Raw genomic sequence first — 14700 nt, 5'->3', positions numbered from 1 at the left:
TCCTTTTTCCCTCCCCCCTCACAACAACAACAACAACATAGCCCACCGCACAATGAAGTTATGCCCCCCCCCCTGAACCATGACATCAAGACATTAACCCCCCTTCCCTTCTGCTATATCGCTCCTTCAGATTAATTGGCTTCAACAAAAAAAAACATCGACCCATACATCCCGCGCCCTTTGTGCCTGCGTATGTTTCATGAAACAAGAGGGTTTACAGATGAAACGTTTGTGTCAGCCCGGGAGTGGCCTGGCCGCGGGGGGGACATGGGGGAGGGGGGAAGGGTAATCCATCTTATGTCAGCTTACCTTAAATTTTTGTGTGTGTGTGTGTGTGTGTGTGTGGTGTCATATCCGTAGTACAGTAAGTATATGCACAGGTCGGCGACATATACGTAAAACATGTCAAGAAAGTGCGGATGGGAAATTATGGATTGTTTAAAACCAAAACTTTGTATGGACCAAGGACGGATATTTTTCAAAACACTGATTTTTCTGAATTATGCACAAGAGACTAGGTAAGAATATATATAGAAGAACCTGGGGGGGATACCAGTCCCCTCCCCTTCCCCCTTTTGGAGCCTGCCTGCCTCTCTCTCTCTTCACTGTCCATCCCCCACATTATTTACGTCCGCAAACAAGGCGGGCGGGGCGCGTCTTAGGCATTTACTGAACAGTAATCGTCGCCGAACCAGAACTCTGGTAACCTTCGGTAGCAAGGATCTGGTAGTTGTGCTGACCAAGCTGGAGACCGTATTTGGCCCAAGCATCAAAATGGGCCTGTTTTCGTTAAAAAAAAACACAACACACACACATTCCTTGGTAGCCTTGGTTTGTCCTCACACGTGGGGAAGGGGAGGATTGGAGAGATTGCATATTTCAAGATGGGAGGAATTACGTACCTGGATTGTGACGGTACCGCCGACGCGCTTTTGACGGCGGACGGACCAGAATTGCTGGAATGTAGCGGTGCCGTCGATGGAGGGCTGGTTGTAGCGGGTGGTTTGCAGGATATCGTATGTGCCATTGTCGATTGTGATGGAACCCTTGATCTGAGCAGCAGATGAAGGGTTGTAGGAGCCGTAGGATTCGACGATGTAGTATTCGACAAGAGGGTTGCGGGTCCAGCCGTACACGGAGATGTAAGAGTTGACGTTTTGAGCGTTCCAGGTGCCGCTGTAGGTGAAGGGCTGGGTAGTGCCGGGGTTTCTTTGGGGGCTACGTTAGTATTGTGGTGAAAAATCACCATGCGGATATGCTGCAGTTTACGTACCGTCCCTTGCCAGCTACGAAGTTGTTCACGTTGTTCCATTGTACGCTGTACTGGCCACCAGGGCCGTTATTGTAAGTAACTTGTCCTTGGCCATCAGTCCAGAAGGAGTAGAAGTAGCCATTGTCGTAACCAGTTCCGGGTTGAGTGGAGCGAGTGCTCAGACTGGTTGTCTCATGGCGGGCCTTTGCATCGAGAATGAGGGCGAGAGGCGAGGCGATGACCGCAGAAGCGCTGCTAAGAGCAAGCAAGAAAGAAGAGAAGGCAACCATGGTGTCAATTGAAGTAAAAGTTGTGGAAATGCTCGATGACCTTCTATGTTCTGGGCAACGCGTTCCTTTATATGTGCACTGATGGTGGATATACCAGGATGATTGTTGCTAGGGACTTCCGAGCACCGGTGGCAATGTGATGCACCAGGCAAGGCCTTACAAATTACCATATGTCGGTGTTGAGATGATTGTTTATTGAACGGCGTATAGCCATCGCTGCAATATGGGGCATAGGGGCGGCATCGCGCGAACGGTCGTAAGATGTTTTAGCCGCACTTCAGAGTAGCAGAAACCACCGGCTATTCTGGGTTCAAAGTCGTAATTGGATTCGTCTTTGGTGTTCGCGATGGCGAAATTCTCAGATTTGAAACTTACTATTCCAGGGATTCAAGTAATAGTCGATGCTGACTCCCCATGTTATAGGCCCGACAAAGGCTGATGCAACATGGTCAATCATAGAGCATGGCGGTATTACCAGAATAGTACCGGCCCGCTGTGCCCGAATCCTATTTTTTTTGCTGTTTTAGAAATGTTTTGTCACTACAAGTTTTGGTTCTTTGCATCGTGGTAAGGTACAAGCTTTCACTGACTGATCAAGCTCACCCAAGAGTTAAGCTAAGAATTGCCGTGCGTTGGCACACCAATCTATTCGTATTCATACATTATTAGCTTGTGCCTCATATCAACTTCGGGGCATGGGACGCCAGCACATGATCAGAAGTGGATTGATCAAGGAGGGGTTGGAAGCAGTTACACCTGGCGTACAAGCATTTAGCCGGTCTCTACATCACCGCTCGGGGACTGTTCGAGGCATGATCGGCATACTCGTGCATTCCACCATGTGGCAAGCCATGTGGTACGGTAATGGATACATTGCGCCAAGGACTTTGGAGATCCGAGGACTTGCGATGACGACGGGTGGTGACGTGTTGCCAAGAAGGGGAAGTGGTGGGTTTGCATTTATAGATTAAAACACCCCTATATCATAGCCGGCGCGTCTTTGATTGGGTATCTTAAGGACTTAGTTTCGCAAAAACCTTGTTGGGCCGTGTCCGTTGTGCATTTTTCGACAGCATCAGCGTCGGTTGTTCCATAACTGGTCAATGATTTGGAAGACGGCAGTGACTAGTTTCATAGTATCCGCATCCATATGTTCTCTGAACCGTTGTTGCATCTTGTCAGGATGCCAGCGGACTCGCTCGGCCTTGAGCAGTGCAGCAGAGTCCTCTCGCCACGACTTGGAAGCCCGCAAGAAACGCTCGATTTCATCTTTTGACACATGCTTTGCCTGTCCCGACACTACAGGCCATGGAATCATGTCGCGTGCCTTGGTGGCTGCTCCGTCATTCGCGTGCTGGGCGTTCTTTAGACTATCCCACTTGGCCGTATAACTATCCCAAGCAGCCTCTGCTTCTTTGGACTTCTTGCGTTCTTCACCCCTGCGTATACTTTCTTCCATACGACGTCGTATGTCCTCTCTTTCTGCCTCTTCACGTTCGAGTTCCTCGTCAAGTTGGCTGCGCTGTGCCTTTCGCTTCTGGCGTGCCCGCTCTTTCGCTTCACGTTCCTCGAGGATGTGCTGGTGACTCTTTTCCCACATTTTGGTGCGCACGTAGTCGGCATACTCCTCCTCGGTCATGCGCTCCAGCTTTCCGTCTGTACCTTGTTTTACATCGGGATAGACATGGACAGGCTGGCCATATACACCTTCCCAATATGCAGCACCCTCGTCGTCGGCAAGCGCATCGAAGAGAGACTCGCGGAATGCATCTTCGGGTGCCGTTCCTGGAGATGCGGCTCCTGATTCTTCCAGATTGTCGAACAAAGATTCTCGATGCCGGTGGTCTGGGTCATAGTATGTGCCGTCTCGGGTGGATGTGGGATGACGGTCATCATGAGTGCGATGTTTGTGCTTGTGTTTGCGTCTTGAATGCCGGTGGTGCCGTCGCGCATCCTCATCTTGATCTGCTTTGTGTCTCTTGCGACTGTGCTTGTCATTATCTTCGTGATTGTCCTCGTTATCGCGGCGCTTGGAGCGACGTGTGGAGCCAGACTTGAAGTGAAATGGTGAGGCTTTGGCTTTGGCGTAGAGGCTGTCCTCAGTCGCACCGCTAGCCTGCTCCCCCATGATGAGGACTGTGGTGCCTGAATACCCAACCTTGCATGAGCGTTAAAGGGAATATGCGCAGGTTGCCTGCGACTGTAACCATGGAACAAAGTTGGATGCGGAGGAGGTGCGGAGGTGCTGATGATCTCACTGGTGCGCGAAGGCCTTGGCATGCGACGTCCAACTCGCGTTCGCGACCTGGCCTATCATCTAGCAACAACACACATCATGTCATTCAAGTTTGGGTTAAATGTAAAAGCCAAGGGTAATAACCCGCTCGCCAAAGCTGGAGCGAAACCAGCACTTGGAAAGAAGAAGAAACCGCTATTCGGTGACGATGAAGACGACGACGTAAAAGGCAAAGCAAAGGCAGCAGACGGCGTCCAAGAAATTGGAGAGCTCAACTTTGAAGACACACTTGCATCTGCTTCGTCAGAGCCTTCGAAACCCGCCCCATCAAAGCAAAAAAAGGGCCAGCCGCCAGCTCCTCCGAGCAAGAAACCCAAGCCGAAGGAAGATGATCCTACCAATGTCGCATACTCCGCCAGCGCCGCCGAAGCCGAGAAACGGGCGCAGGAAGCCCTAGAAGCCGATGCCACACTCTACGACTACGACGCTGCCTATGATGCCATACATGCGCAAGATGCTGCAAAAGCGGCAGCCGACCGTCAAGACGCTGCTCAACGGAAACCCAAGTACATGGACGCGCTCTTTGAGTCGGCCGAGCAGCGGAAGAAGGACCAATTGCGCGCGCGTGACAAGCTCTTGCAACGTGAGCGAGAAGCCGAAGGCGACGAATACGCTGATAAAGAGAAGTTTGTGACTGGCGCATACAAAGCGCAGCAAGAAGAGACGCGCAAGGCCGAGGAAGAGGAGAAGAAACGGCTAGAGGAAGAAGAAGGCATGAAGAAGAAGTTTGGTATGCAGGGCTTCCACAAGCAAATGCTTGCTGAGCGGGAGCGACGACATCAGGAAGCCATGGAAGCTGCCGCACGCGCCCTCAAAGAAGGTGTCAAGCTACCAGCCGAGGAAACCGAAAAGGAAAAGACCGATGCCGAAATAGCAGAGGAGCTACGCAAGCAAGGAAAGAAGGTTGTACTCAACGACGATGGCCAAGTAGCCGATCATCGCCAACTCCTCTCCGCCGGTCTCAACGTCATTGCAAAGCCCAAGCCCACTTCTACAGCTTCTGCCTCTTCCTCCGCCGCCACAGATGCACCCAAGTACACGCCTCCCTCACATGGCATTCACAAGGGAGGCCGCAATGCACAGAGAGAGCGCCAGACAGCCATGATTGCCGAGCAAATTGAGGTTGCAAATAAGAGAAAGGCAGAGGAGGAGGCGGAGGAGCAGGCGAAGATTGAACGCGCAAGGAAGAGTCAGAAGACGGATCAGGATATTAGCAGTGCGAAGGAGAGGTACTTGCAGAGAAAGAGGGAAGCTGCAGCAGCAAAGGCGGCTGCTGGTGGGAAGTAAATAGAGTAATGATACCCCTTTTTGATAATTTGAGATTTGAGCCCTGAACCTACTCCGTAATGTCCATGTGAACACATTCGTGGATTGGGAGCATAGTAACTGTGCCTTAGTCTTTTTGTTACCCAAGACACATCCTAATCTCACCTTAGTTGCTCTTCCACTTCTACTTCTCTTCCTCACCATCCTTCACTCTCTCCTTCTTATCTTCCTCACCGTCATCCTTATCGTCATCCCCAGTAACCCTCAAATAAACAACCATCCCATTCAACGCATTCCCGTGCTTCTCAAACTCACACAACTTGACCACCTGCCTACCCACCAACCATTTCTTCCCCACCTCGTTACACTCCTGTAACTTCTCTTTCTTCTCCTCGCTCTGCGCATACATGCTGTAATCATCCAGAATCTCATTTCCAATATACAGCACGGGATCTCTATCAGCCAGAAACGTGGGAAGCAGCAAAAACCAATCCACAAACGGCGAATAGACAAACGACTTTGCCTTGATTTTCGCTTCGAGTCCGGAATCCAGAGTAGTGATAGAGAGGAGAGAGAGGAATTCTGTGTCGAGAGGTGTAAAAGCCGGGTCTTGAGCATAGCACTGGATCTCAGTCTTCTTGCTGAGTTTTTTGACTGTAGGATGGGGTGTTAGATTGCTCGTCTAGCAAAAGACTTGGGGGTGCGTAAAGAGGGAGAACTTACGTCGTCCAACAACATGATCAAACAGTACAAGCTGCCAAAGACTCCTCCACCGATGCGCCCAATCCCTGCTAAAACTGCCAATACCTATACACACTGCTTCTTCGACCCCCCACTCTCGCCCCTCGATAACCCCGTTAACCTGAGCTGCAAGCGCCGTATCTTCCCATCGCTCCTGCAGCGTCTTGAAATCGCCGAGCAACTTCTCGGCTGTCAGATCCTTGACGATTTGGGTAGGTAGAACCGTAGCACCTTGGCTCTTCTCGCTCAGCGAGACTTTGGATAGACCATGCGTGATGACTGTCCATCCATCGTCGCTTTGGATCTGCTTGCGTTTTACTCTTCCAGCACCACCGCTGCCATTTGCTTTATTTCTCCCAGACATTCTCTTTTTCTTCCCACTTCTCCTCTCTTCACTCTTCCGTTTTACTTCACCAAAAAAGGCAAAAAAAATAATAATCAACCTACCAAAAATCCGTAAGCAGCCCCACTTTTTCAAATCCAAAAAGACTGCATATTCTCTCTCCTCACTAACTCTTTTTCCAGTATCTGCGTCTTAAGTCACTTCCCCAAATGACCAATGGCCAACACCAGATTTAGATAAATGCCCAGCTCCGTGTTTCAATTTACCGAAAATCGAACCAACAAAAACCTTCCAACAAAGATGGCTAAAGAAAAAGCGGGGCAATTTTTTTTACCCACTTCGTAAACTAGAACCGCGCCAAGTTGCACATACGTATGTGAACAGCAACGTCGGCAATTGGCACAGCAAAAGCGGTGAAGCCCTTTTGCCCTAGATTCCCGTTTTTGTTGCAGGGCGCGTACAAGAGTGATATGACAGGATGCGGCGCAAATCGTGGGCAAAAAAAAGTGGGGGAAAACGAAGGAAGAAAAAGAGATAGTAGGCAGCTAGTAGATCGGTTTGTCGGAATGGGGATTCCGATCGCGAAGGGTATGTGGGGTTGAGACTTGCGCATATAGATCGTACAAAAAGGGTAAGGATTGTGTTAGATAGGTGAATTTGGTGAGGATTGGGCAAATGACTAGACAGAGTGCGTGTATGTTTGGAATGTGAGGGGTTTTGCATCGGCGTGTCGTTATCGACAACTCAAGTCTACACTATTGCAGCAATATCCTTTTAACTATGGTAAATCTTTTACCGATTTACTAGAAAACAATATCATAATAGGGTTTTCACTAGGTGTATTATTACTCGATATTGGTGTTGGCCAACGCCAGCGGCAAGTGGAGAAAAAAACCGTGCCTCCCCCGTGCATTGCTGATCTTCTTCTTTTTTGCTTTGGCCCTTCCAACGCAAGCCACCCGCTGCCATCCGGCAAGCCCGCAAGCCCGACGCCTCTCAGGCCTCCCGTTGACGTCTTCGTTGTTGCAGAAACAACCAAAAATGTCATCTTTTAGTTTTGATGATGATGAGAAAGCTGTGGGGGAAGAAGTAAGATGGCGGCCTTTGTTGGTTGAAATGGAGAGTCAATGCGAGTAAGCATTCATCATCATCACCATCATCAAGTCCCCAACGGAGACCTGGTAAAAATAGAAATGATTGTGTAAGAATTGGTGATTAGCATTCATCAGCAAAGCTACTACAGCGAGCGCAGCGCTTTCATGTGCGGTAAAAAAAAGGGCAGTTCAAGCTGTTCTTCAGCACCCCCAATGGCTCAACCGAAAAGCCACCCCTTGATCGCGTACGTTCCAACTGGAAGTCTGTCGCTTCAACAAAGAACCGGATATCTTTTACACCCAACGCCATGCCCGTGATACGAAAGAAAAAAACAAAAAACAGCAAGTTGACTTGTTAAATGGCCCATGTTAACCAGGATGCGGTTGCAAGCATTGCTGGTACGAGTATCGATGCATAACCGTTTACGACAATGGTGTGTGGCGCTCGTGATGATGTTGTTGCGTATAGAACTTGGAAACCAATTTTCTGGTCTGGCTCGGTTGTGTTTCTGCAGTTTGTTGCGTTGACCTCTGGTATTTCCGCATCCCCTGGTTCGGCAAATGTAATGTCGGCGCACTGTTGAGGTTGTGAACAACATGTATAAAGATTGCAAGATGGATTAGAACTTACGTTGTAGAGGGCGGCGCCGTGCTGCGCCAGCTCAATGACCTGAATGGTGGCATTGTCTCCGACTTTGGGCGTGTAGTTGGCAGGTAATGGTACTTGGGGTAAGCAAAACTGGCCTCCGTACTCCTGGTTGGTGGGACCGGTAATCTGGAAAACGGGCAACATGGTATGGGAATAGTTCAGAGGCTCGTTGCCGTATCCCATGTTGATGTAGATTTGAGCGAGGGCATGGCCAGGGAACCATCCTGGTTGGATAGAAACGGCACCACCCTTGAGGGGCCACTTTGTTCGGTTACGCGAGGTTGGCATTCCTCCGCCTATTGAGGGTGTTAGCTATGGGTTGGGACAGAAGGAAGATGACGAAGTAACATACAAGGGTACATCCACTGCATGCCATATGGAAAGCCGTATGTGCCGGTGTCGTTGTGGTAGTTTATTCCAAGCGAACCATCTGGGATAGTTGGGTCCGTGGGAGACAGGGTGCCGTTTGTGTGGATGTTGTTTCCTCTCCATGGCGGGTAGACCATAACAGTATGCGCAGCGGCAAGGGACCAGGTAGCGGCGACAAAGACGAGCTCGGTGAAACGAAACATGGCGGCGGTATGGTGGAGAGGAGGGAGGGAGTCGCAAGGCAAAGATGGTTTGGTCTAGCTATGCGGTGGGGGGCGCAGTCCGATAGTATGTAGTCGACACAGCCAGGCAGGCTGCGGTGGCGGGGGGCCGTTCAAGACTTAAGAGATACAGGCCTTGGCCGCGACCGTCTTGTGGGAGCCACCATGGCTGGCGAAAAGAGCGAGGGGAGCGAATAGGCGATGCAAACCGAGGCGGGCAGCATGAGCAGTCAGTGCAGGTCAGCACTGGAAGCATTGAGTAGGCAGCGAATAGGCATGGCGCCAGCATATTGGCTTGACCAGGGCGGGCGACCACTAAGCTGCGCGGCTGCAGCTGTGGTCGGGCGGGAGGGAAGTTAGACGTGGATAGCGTGGGTGAAAGACATAGCGGTGGCGGCGCTGATTGGCTAGGCTAGTGTGATGGCTTTGCAGGCTATGCCATGGCCGCCCAGGGCACTTGTAAGCGCCCAACTGCTCCACCTCTGCATTGCACAAATGCCCGTCAAGAACCCTCCCATCGCCCACACGAACGTCGCCTCCCGTGCCAGTCCGTCCGTCACAGTGCGACCGCGGCGTGATTCATGGCTTGGAACCGCCGCAGCCTCTGCTCAAGACGACTCGAGCCGAGCACTCGCTGCAACGGTGGCGATAAGATGAGCGCATCAATCTATGTACGTGTATGCCGACACAGTCAGCTCCGCGCTGATGATACAACAGCTACGCCGCAATATACTTACACACCGGCATACCAAGGTTCCAGTCTGGATGCATGCGCATGCTCCCATCCTCATACTGTTGCATCCACGCTGCATGGCCACGGCTGGCTGACAGGCGAAGCATCGTGTTTTGCCTCTTTTGATTGGGCCAATGTTTCTTCGCCCCTTGGCCTTGGTCGCTCCAATCTCGCCACGGCACCGGGACTGCCAGAGCTGATCGTTCTGGACCCGCAACCTCTTCTCCATTCGTTGCTAGCACCTGGCAGCACGGTACTGACAAGCGTTACTCCCTTGCACCATGTCAAGAACCATTAATCAGGCGCCATTATCTTCTTGGACATCATGTTCGACATTGATCTGCCAAGTGTGATAGGGCTGGTAGTGGGGTAGATGTATAGCTGGTGCAAAAAGGACCTTCACGTGACCGGGCTTCATGCAAGGCACAACTAACATCCGTCCCTAGGTTACCAGACACCCCATGCAACTAAATAAACCATTATTATATTATTACCCTCCACGCAAGGTTATAGCAGGAGCAGGTCGACCATCCTCTAGGTAGCGGTGGAAATTCCAAGTACAGCTCACATACTCTGCGTCTCACAAGATTTAGTGAGCAAGCTGCTGAGCACTGCATCAAGACGCTTTTGGGAATGATGTAGCCTAATGACCATCTGCCACGTAACAGCAGCATTGCATGTTCACAAGTCGAGGCCAATAAGAGCAAGTTGCTTTATTAATTTAGATAGGGTAGGCCTGTATCAAAACTTGATATTGTCTTATCCTTCAAGGGATATATGAATGCCCTTGCTAATTTCGTTGCTCTTCTCACTGTCAATTCTATCCTTCTCTAAAACTCCATTTTCATCTTTTGCGAGGATCAGCAACTTGAAAATGTCACAATCTGTACCCGGCACATCAGAACGGAAATCTGAGACAACCCAAGGGAGAGTCGAGGAAACAAATACCGGACGCCTTACCGAAAATGCTGAGATGGAAGATTCAGAGGAGAGAGCGAAGCAACAGGAGACGTCGGAAATCAGAGATACAGAAGACTATGTCCCTCAAGATGATTCTTCCGTGGAAATTTGTGTCGGCAGTTCAGATTCTTCTTCCGGGGAACGCTCTGTCACCGGTTCGATAACAGGTCAAGAACAAGCCCGGAACCCATATCGGACAGTTGAAGTTCTCCTGCTCACGTTCAAATATACTGATCTAGATTTAAGGAGGGAAACCGGAGATGTCTGGGCAGCATTTGTATCTCTGGATTATACAGTTACAGTGTATGAAATCCAGATGACAGAGTCCTTGGAAAAACTTCAGGTTGCACTTGATAAGTTTTTGAAGAAGGGAAACAACGAGACTTTGCTCATAATTTATTACCATGGTCATGGTGGACTTGCCGAAAGGAACAGATTTGCGCTCCACAAGTAGGATCTGAATCCTGAAAACTTTATTTTTATCATGTATATTAACCCGAATATCCTAGTCATAATTACCCTGAGAGTACGCACGAGCTTTGGAGCACTATGCTTAACCTATTCAAGAACAATATGACTCCCAATGACGTCAATGGCTATCTCCGAGACAGAAAGTATGTCCCTAATTAGAAGAAGTTAAATACTAAATTGACGACATACGCTAACGGCACAAAAGCGACCCATACCAACCCATCGCCCAAATCTGCTGGACGGATATTAGCGGAGATATTATGATGGCAGAGTGTGACACGCTAGTCATTCTTGACTGCTGTAACGCCGGATTGGCTGCAGTGATATCTACGGAGGACGAGGATGATCAAGATGATGGCAGTGACAGTGAAGACATCCACAATGAAGATAACGACTCAGCGGATGGACGGGACAATAACGCGGATCGTAAGAACAACTCTGCCGACGACGCGAACCACCTTGAAGCGCGGAAGGAACTGATAGGAGCTTGCGGTTGGGGTGTCGGTACCACAAATCACATGAGCCCAGCAATGTGCACGGTTTTTGAGGACCATCTTCGCACACCAGGCTCTAACATGTCAACATTTAGGCTTGTTCATGAAATGAACAGAATCTTGGTGCGGAAATCTATCTGCCCACCTGCAGGCAAAGAGCCTGCGGATATTCCTCAGGCTGTCCATTACGTACTTCGACATCAGCAGCGTGAGTCTATGAGAAGGGTCCGAGCGGGTAAGATTGTTCTCCCAGGTGTTCAGCGATAAAGGAAAGCTTTTTGTTTGCTACGACAAAACACGGGATCGAGCGACTTTCGGCAGCTATTCACTTTTTTTTCTTTGAGCAGTGAGAAAGTTTTTATCATTTCTCAAGCGGCAAGTAACTTGTTCATTCTTCTTTGCTATATAGTGTATAGCTCTTTGCTACACAATGAGAGGAATTTCATGTATTCTTACTGCCTAAAATTGAATGTGGTTGGTTGGCAACATAGTTAACAGAACTTTTGAGCCGCACCTACCCTGGCCTTTGTAGGTATTTTGAGATCACCACTCTCTAAGCCATACATACACCCCACAGCTGAAAGGCGCTAACACTTATTTGGTAAGCGCCGTGCTGTCAGGATAACCAAAGTGCAGAAACAGGAAGCTTGGTGGTAAGTCACCACAATATGGTATGCACTTAATTTTTTTTTCTTTCGCTATTCTATCTAACGTTACTTATGATATCCAAGATACGAAATGATAAAGTGTTTCCCCACAACAACGTGACTTCGTACTCATTGCTACAAAACACCATGTCTGGACAAAAAGACCATATTGCGTCTATCCCACGGCTACCTAACCAATCTGTTTCCAACAAGCCCGTTCCAGCCCTGCTCCATATACACAGTTACTTCATCTGCCTAACTCCCAGCCTCCACTGGCACATTCACCCCCAACCTCCTCAGCCTATCCGTAGCAGCTTCAACTAACACATTGTTCCGTTGTATCAGCTCCTGCACCTGCTCGTTTTCCGCCTTTCTCGAGTAGCTCGCTATCTTTACACCATTACTCCTTACTCCCTCAATCTCACCCCGTTTCGCCGACTTGGTCGCCTCTTCAATCTGTCGTGCTTGCTCTTGGTGCACTTGCTTGATCCTTTCCAGACGCTGCCACGCCGGCCGCTCGCTGCCGTCAACGTCATCAGTCAGAGTTTTGCTCGAAGGATCCACAGCGCTTTCCATTGTCTGTAGCTCTTCAATCCAGCTGCTTTCCTTCTCGCTCAACTGACTAGAACCAATGTTGACCATCTTTCGTCGGAGCGCCTCGTAGCGTGCGTTAATCTGCTCCTGTCGTTCCTTGACTCTCTCCATTCGATCATCAATCTTGAGACTTTCGTAGTTTGATCCGTCGACTGAGCTTGCTTGACCGTTGTACGTCACATCTTCAATGTTTGCCGCAATTTCCGATGTCCTGTAAATCTGGTCTCGGAACTCTTCCTGCAATCGGGTCGCCCTGTTGAACAGATCTGAGACTGCGTGCTGCAACTTTGAAGTCTGCGCCGAAAGTGCTCGGTGGACATCCATAAGCAGCGAGAGATTCGCAGGAGACAGCCTGATCTCATCCTGAAGAGTTCCTCGGTGTCGTGCGGGGATGTGAATGGATTTGAACAGGTCGAATGAATCGTAAAGCTCCTTTGGCGGTTGCCATGCCTCACGAACTTCTTTGTGAGGTCCGGCAATTGCCATATACTCGGCAAGCTCTTCCTGAGTAGGCAGTCCATCTTCTGGCGCATCAAGGAGGGCAGCTTGGGGCTCGCCATTGACGCTAGTAAGGAGAAGGTAACCGACGTTTCCATCCTCAATGACGACTGCTGCTGTGACTTCTTGGTCTGCTACATTACCAGTAATGCGTCGTTGCAGACACTGGTCCACGGACGTGTTTGCCGACTCTAGCACTCGCTTGAGACGGAAGGCCGAGCCCTGTGTTTGGGATTGGGATAACTCGACCTCGACCTTTCGGATCCAAGGCTCCAATGAGATGTAGAAGACGCCGCTGGCGTGCGAAACGAAAAACGAAAAGTCGGTATGTACATCGGGCGTGATGCTCTGGTTGAACGATGATACCTCATCCTTAACCAGAGCAATTGTTTCCACTATAAGCAACTCATGCTCGTGCCTTTCTGTCACATCAATCTCATCTTCCGGTGATGGTAGCCAGCGTCCGACGATGCCCTGCAAATCCAAGCATACATGAACCATGCTCGTGTCAGTGAGTAGGCATACTACAGCTGTTGGCAAACCCTCGGCTGCTGTCTCTTCGTCTTCGCTCTCCGACAAAGTCTTGAGCGAGAAGACAATCATGTCACTGAGCTCGAAATCGTCCACCTCTGGTGTCATGGTGAACGGTCCCTGGAGAAGTGGTACTGCAGGAGCGCTTGTCGGACGGGCAAAGACCTTGACTGTGTCTCCTTGTTGTCGCTCTTCTATGAAAGGCTCCTCGTACAGAATATCTGACAGCCACGAAACTTGCTTCTCCGCCGTCTTCAGCTCGTCTTTGGGTACTGTTTCGTCTTCGGACGTCTCAGTGTAATTGATATTGATTGATGAGGTGAGGGTCTCCAGAAAGGTGTAGCTGCCGGGTGACTCGACCAATTGCCACTTGCTCGGTAGCAGCGGGCAGAGCGCATACACATCACCAGATACAGTGGCGATCCAGAGCGTCATTGGCGCCCACCCGTGGACACCCTCTTGCTCTGGGAAGTCGCCAAAGCACGCAGACGCAACTTCCAGCTCGACAGAGTCGGGGGAGAAGCCCTTGGAGGCTCCAAACTTGGATGCGCTAAGATCATCCTGATCACTTGTCGCATTCGCCAGCTTAGGCAGATCAATTGACAGCGCAGGTTCGCTGAATGTCGACCTATCCGCGCGATTGATCTCCCAAAGCCGCACCACACCCGCTTTTGTGATTGTGACCAAGCAACGCCCATGATATCCCAAAGGGTGCCATAGCACTGTCGCAACTGGGGACTCTTCGAGAACGTGTACGGTCGGTCCTAGCTGGAAAGTCTTTGGCTTCAAAGGGCCCTCTTCACCGCCTTCGAGCAATGACGGGTCGGGGAGATGGATCACATGGACGGTATGCGATGTCGAAACTGCGAGATAATCCTCTTCGGGGGAGATGGTAAGACGCGTAATAGGTAGTGGTATCGAGACTCTGAGGGTTCGGTATGCGGGCTGCGCTTCTTCTTTCAAGTTGACCAGGTCCGCCCAACGTATCTCATTTCCAACCGCAACAAATATCTCCGAGCCTCTTGTCGCAATCGTCCTTTGCGATCCTGGCTCCGGCCTTCTCGCTACGACTCCGTTACCGTCCGTGTGTTTCGGCGCAAACAGGTGATAGCCTGGATTCGGGCGGCTGAGCCAGTCTGGGGTGTAGCCAAGTATTTTGGGCATCGCGAAGACTATCCCGGTAAGGCCGAAAAGTTTGGATATCTACCGGTGATAGTGGTGTGAATTTGATTGTTTGGAGGTTGGGGAATC

The 14700-nt window shown here is 50.2% G+C and overlaps 7 protein-coding genes across 7 annotated transcripts; 2 read left to right on the top strand and 5 right to left on the bottom strand.

Annotated features, from left to right (window-relative positions):
- Positions 1-666: 666 nt before the first annotated feature.
- Positions 667-1542, bottom strand: COCVIDRAFT_110394 (glycoside hydrolase family 11 protein; the record flags this gene model as incomplete). The annotated part of the gene is made up of 3 exons (XM_014696933.1): positions 667-780; positions 903-1209; positions 1274-1542. The coding sequence occupies 3 exons, from the start codon at positions 1540-1542 to the stop codon at positions 667-669; spliced, it is 690 nt and encodes a 229-aa protein (XP_014552419.1).
- A 1075-nt stretch (positions 1543-2617) lies between these two features.
- COCVIDRAFT_110389 (hypothetical protein) lies at positions 2618-3670 on the bottom strand (the record flags this gene model as incomplete). Its single annotated transcript, XM_014696932.1, has 1 exon — positions 2618-3670. One exon carries the CDS (start codon positions 3668-3670, stop codon positions 2618-2620), a length of 1053 nt encoding a protein of 350 aa, XP_014552418.1.
- A 207-nt stretch (positions 3671-3877) lies between these two features.
- On the top strand, positions 3878-5116 carry COCVIDRAFT_58427 (hypothetical protein; the record flags this gene model as incomplete). Its single annotated transcript, XM_014696931.1, has 1 exon — positions 3878-5116. A coding segment is annotated over one exon (1239 nt), but the record flags the coding sequence as incomplete, so codon positions are not given.
- Positions 5117-5288: 172 nt separating this feature from the next.
- Positions 5289-6209, bottom strand: COCVIDRAFT_110391 (hypothetical protein; the record flags this gene model as incomplete). Its single annotated transcript, XM_014696930.1, has 2 exons — positions 5289-5758; positions 5828-6209. 2 exons carry the CDS (start codon positions 6207-6209, stop codon positions 5289-5291), a joined length of 852 nt encoding a protein of 283 aa, XP_014552416.1.
- Positions 6210-7637: 1428 nt separating this feature from the next.
- On the bottom strand, positions 7638-8503 carry COCVIDRAFT_30226 (hypothetical protein; the record flags this gene model as incomplete). Its single annotated transcript, XM_014696929.1, has 3 exons — positions 7638-7859; positions 7914-8227; positions 8284-8503. The coding sequence occupies 3 exons, from the start codon at positions 8501-8503 to the stop codon at positions 7638-7640; spliced, it is 756 nt and encodes a 251-aa protein (XP_014552415.1).
- Positions 8504-10128: 1625 nt separating this feature from the next.
- Positions 10129-11446, top strand: COCVIDRAFT_30225 (hypothetical protein; the record flags this gene model as incomplete). Its single annotated transcript, XM_014696928.1, has 3 exons — positions 10129-10664; positions 10724-10828; positions 10891-11446. The coding sequence occupies 3 exons, from the start codon at positions 10129-10131 to the stop codon at positions 11444-11446; spliced, it is 1197 nt and encodes a 398-aa protein (XP_014552414.1).
- A 635-nt stretch (positions 11447-12081) lies between these two features.
- Positions 12082-14613, bottom strand: COCVIDRAFT_30224 (hypothetical protein; the record flags this gene model as incomplete). Its single annotated transcript, XM_014696927.1, has 1 exon — positions 12082-14613. One exon carries the CDS (start codon positions 14611-14613, stop codon positions 12082-12084), a length of 2532 nt encoding a protein of 843 aa, XP_014552413.1.
- Positions 14614-14700: the final 87 nt, after the last annotated feature.

The sequence above is a fragment of the Bipolaris victoriae genome, assembly GCF_000527765.1.
Source record: "Bipolaris victoriae FI3 unplaced genomic scaffold scaffold_110, whole genome shotgun sequence".
Lineage (NCBI taxonomy): Eukaryota > Fungi > Ascomycota > Dothideomycetes > Pleosporales > Pleosporaceae > Bipolaris > Bipolaris victoriae.
Note: the sequence above shows the minus strand (reverse complement) of the source record. Positions and strands in the feature narration are given on the sequence as shown.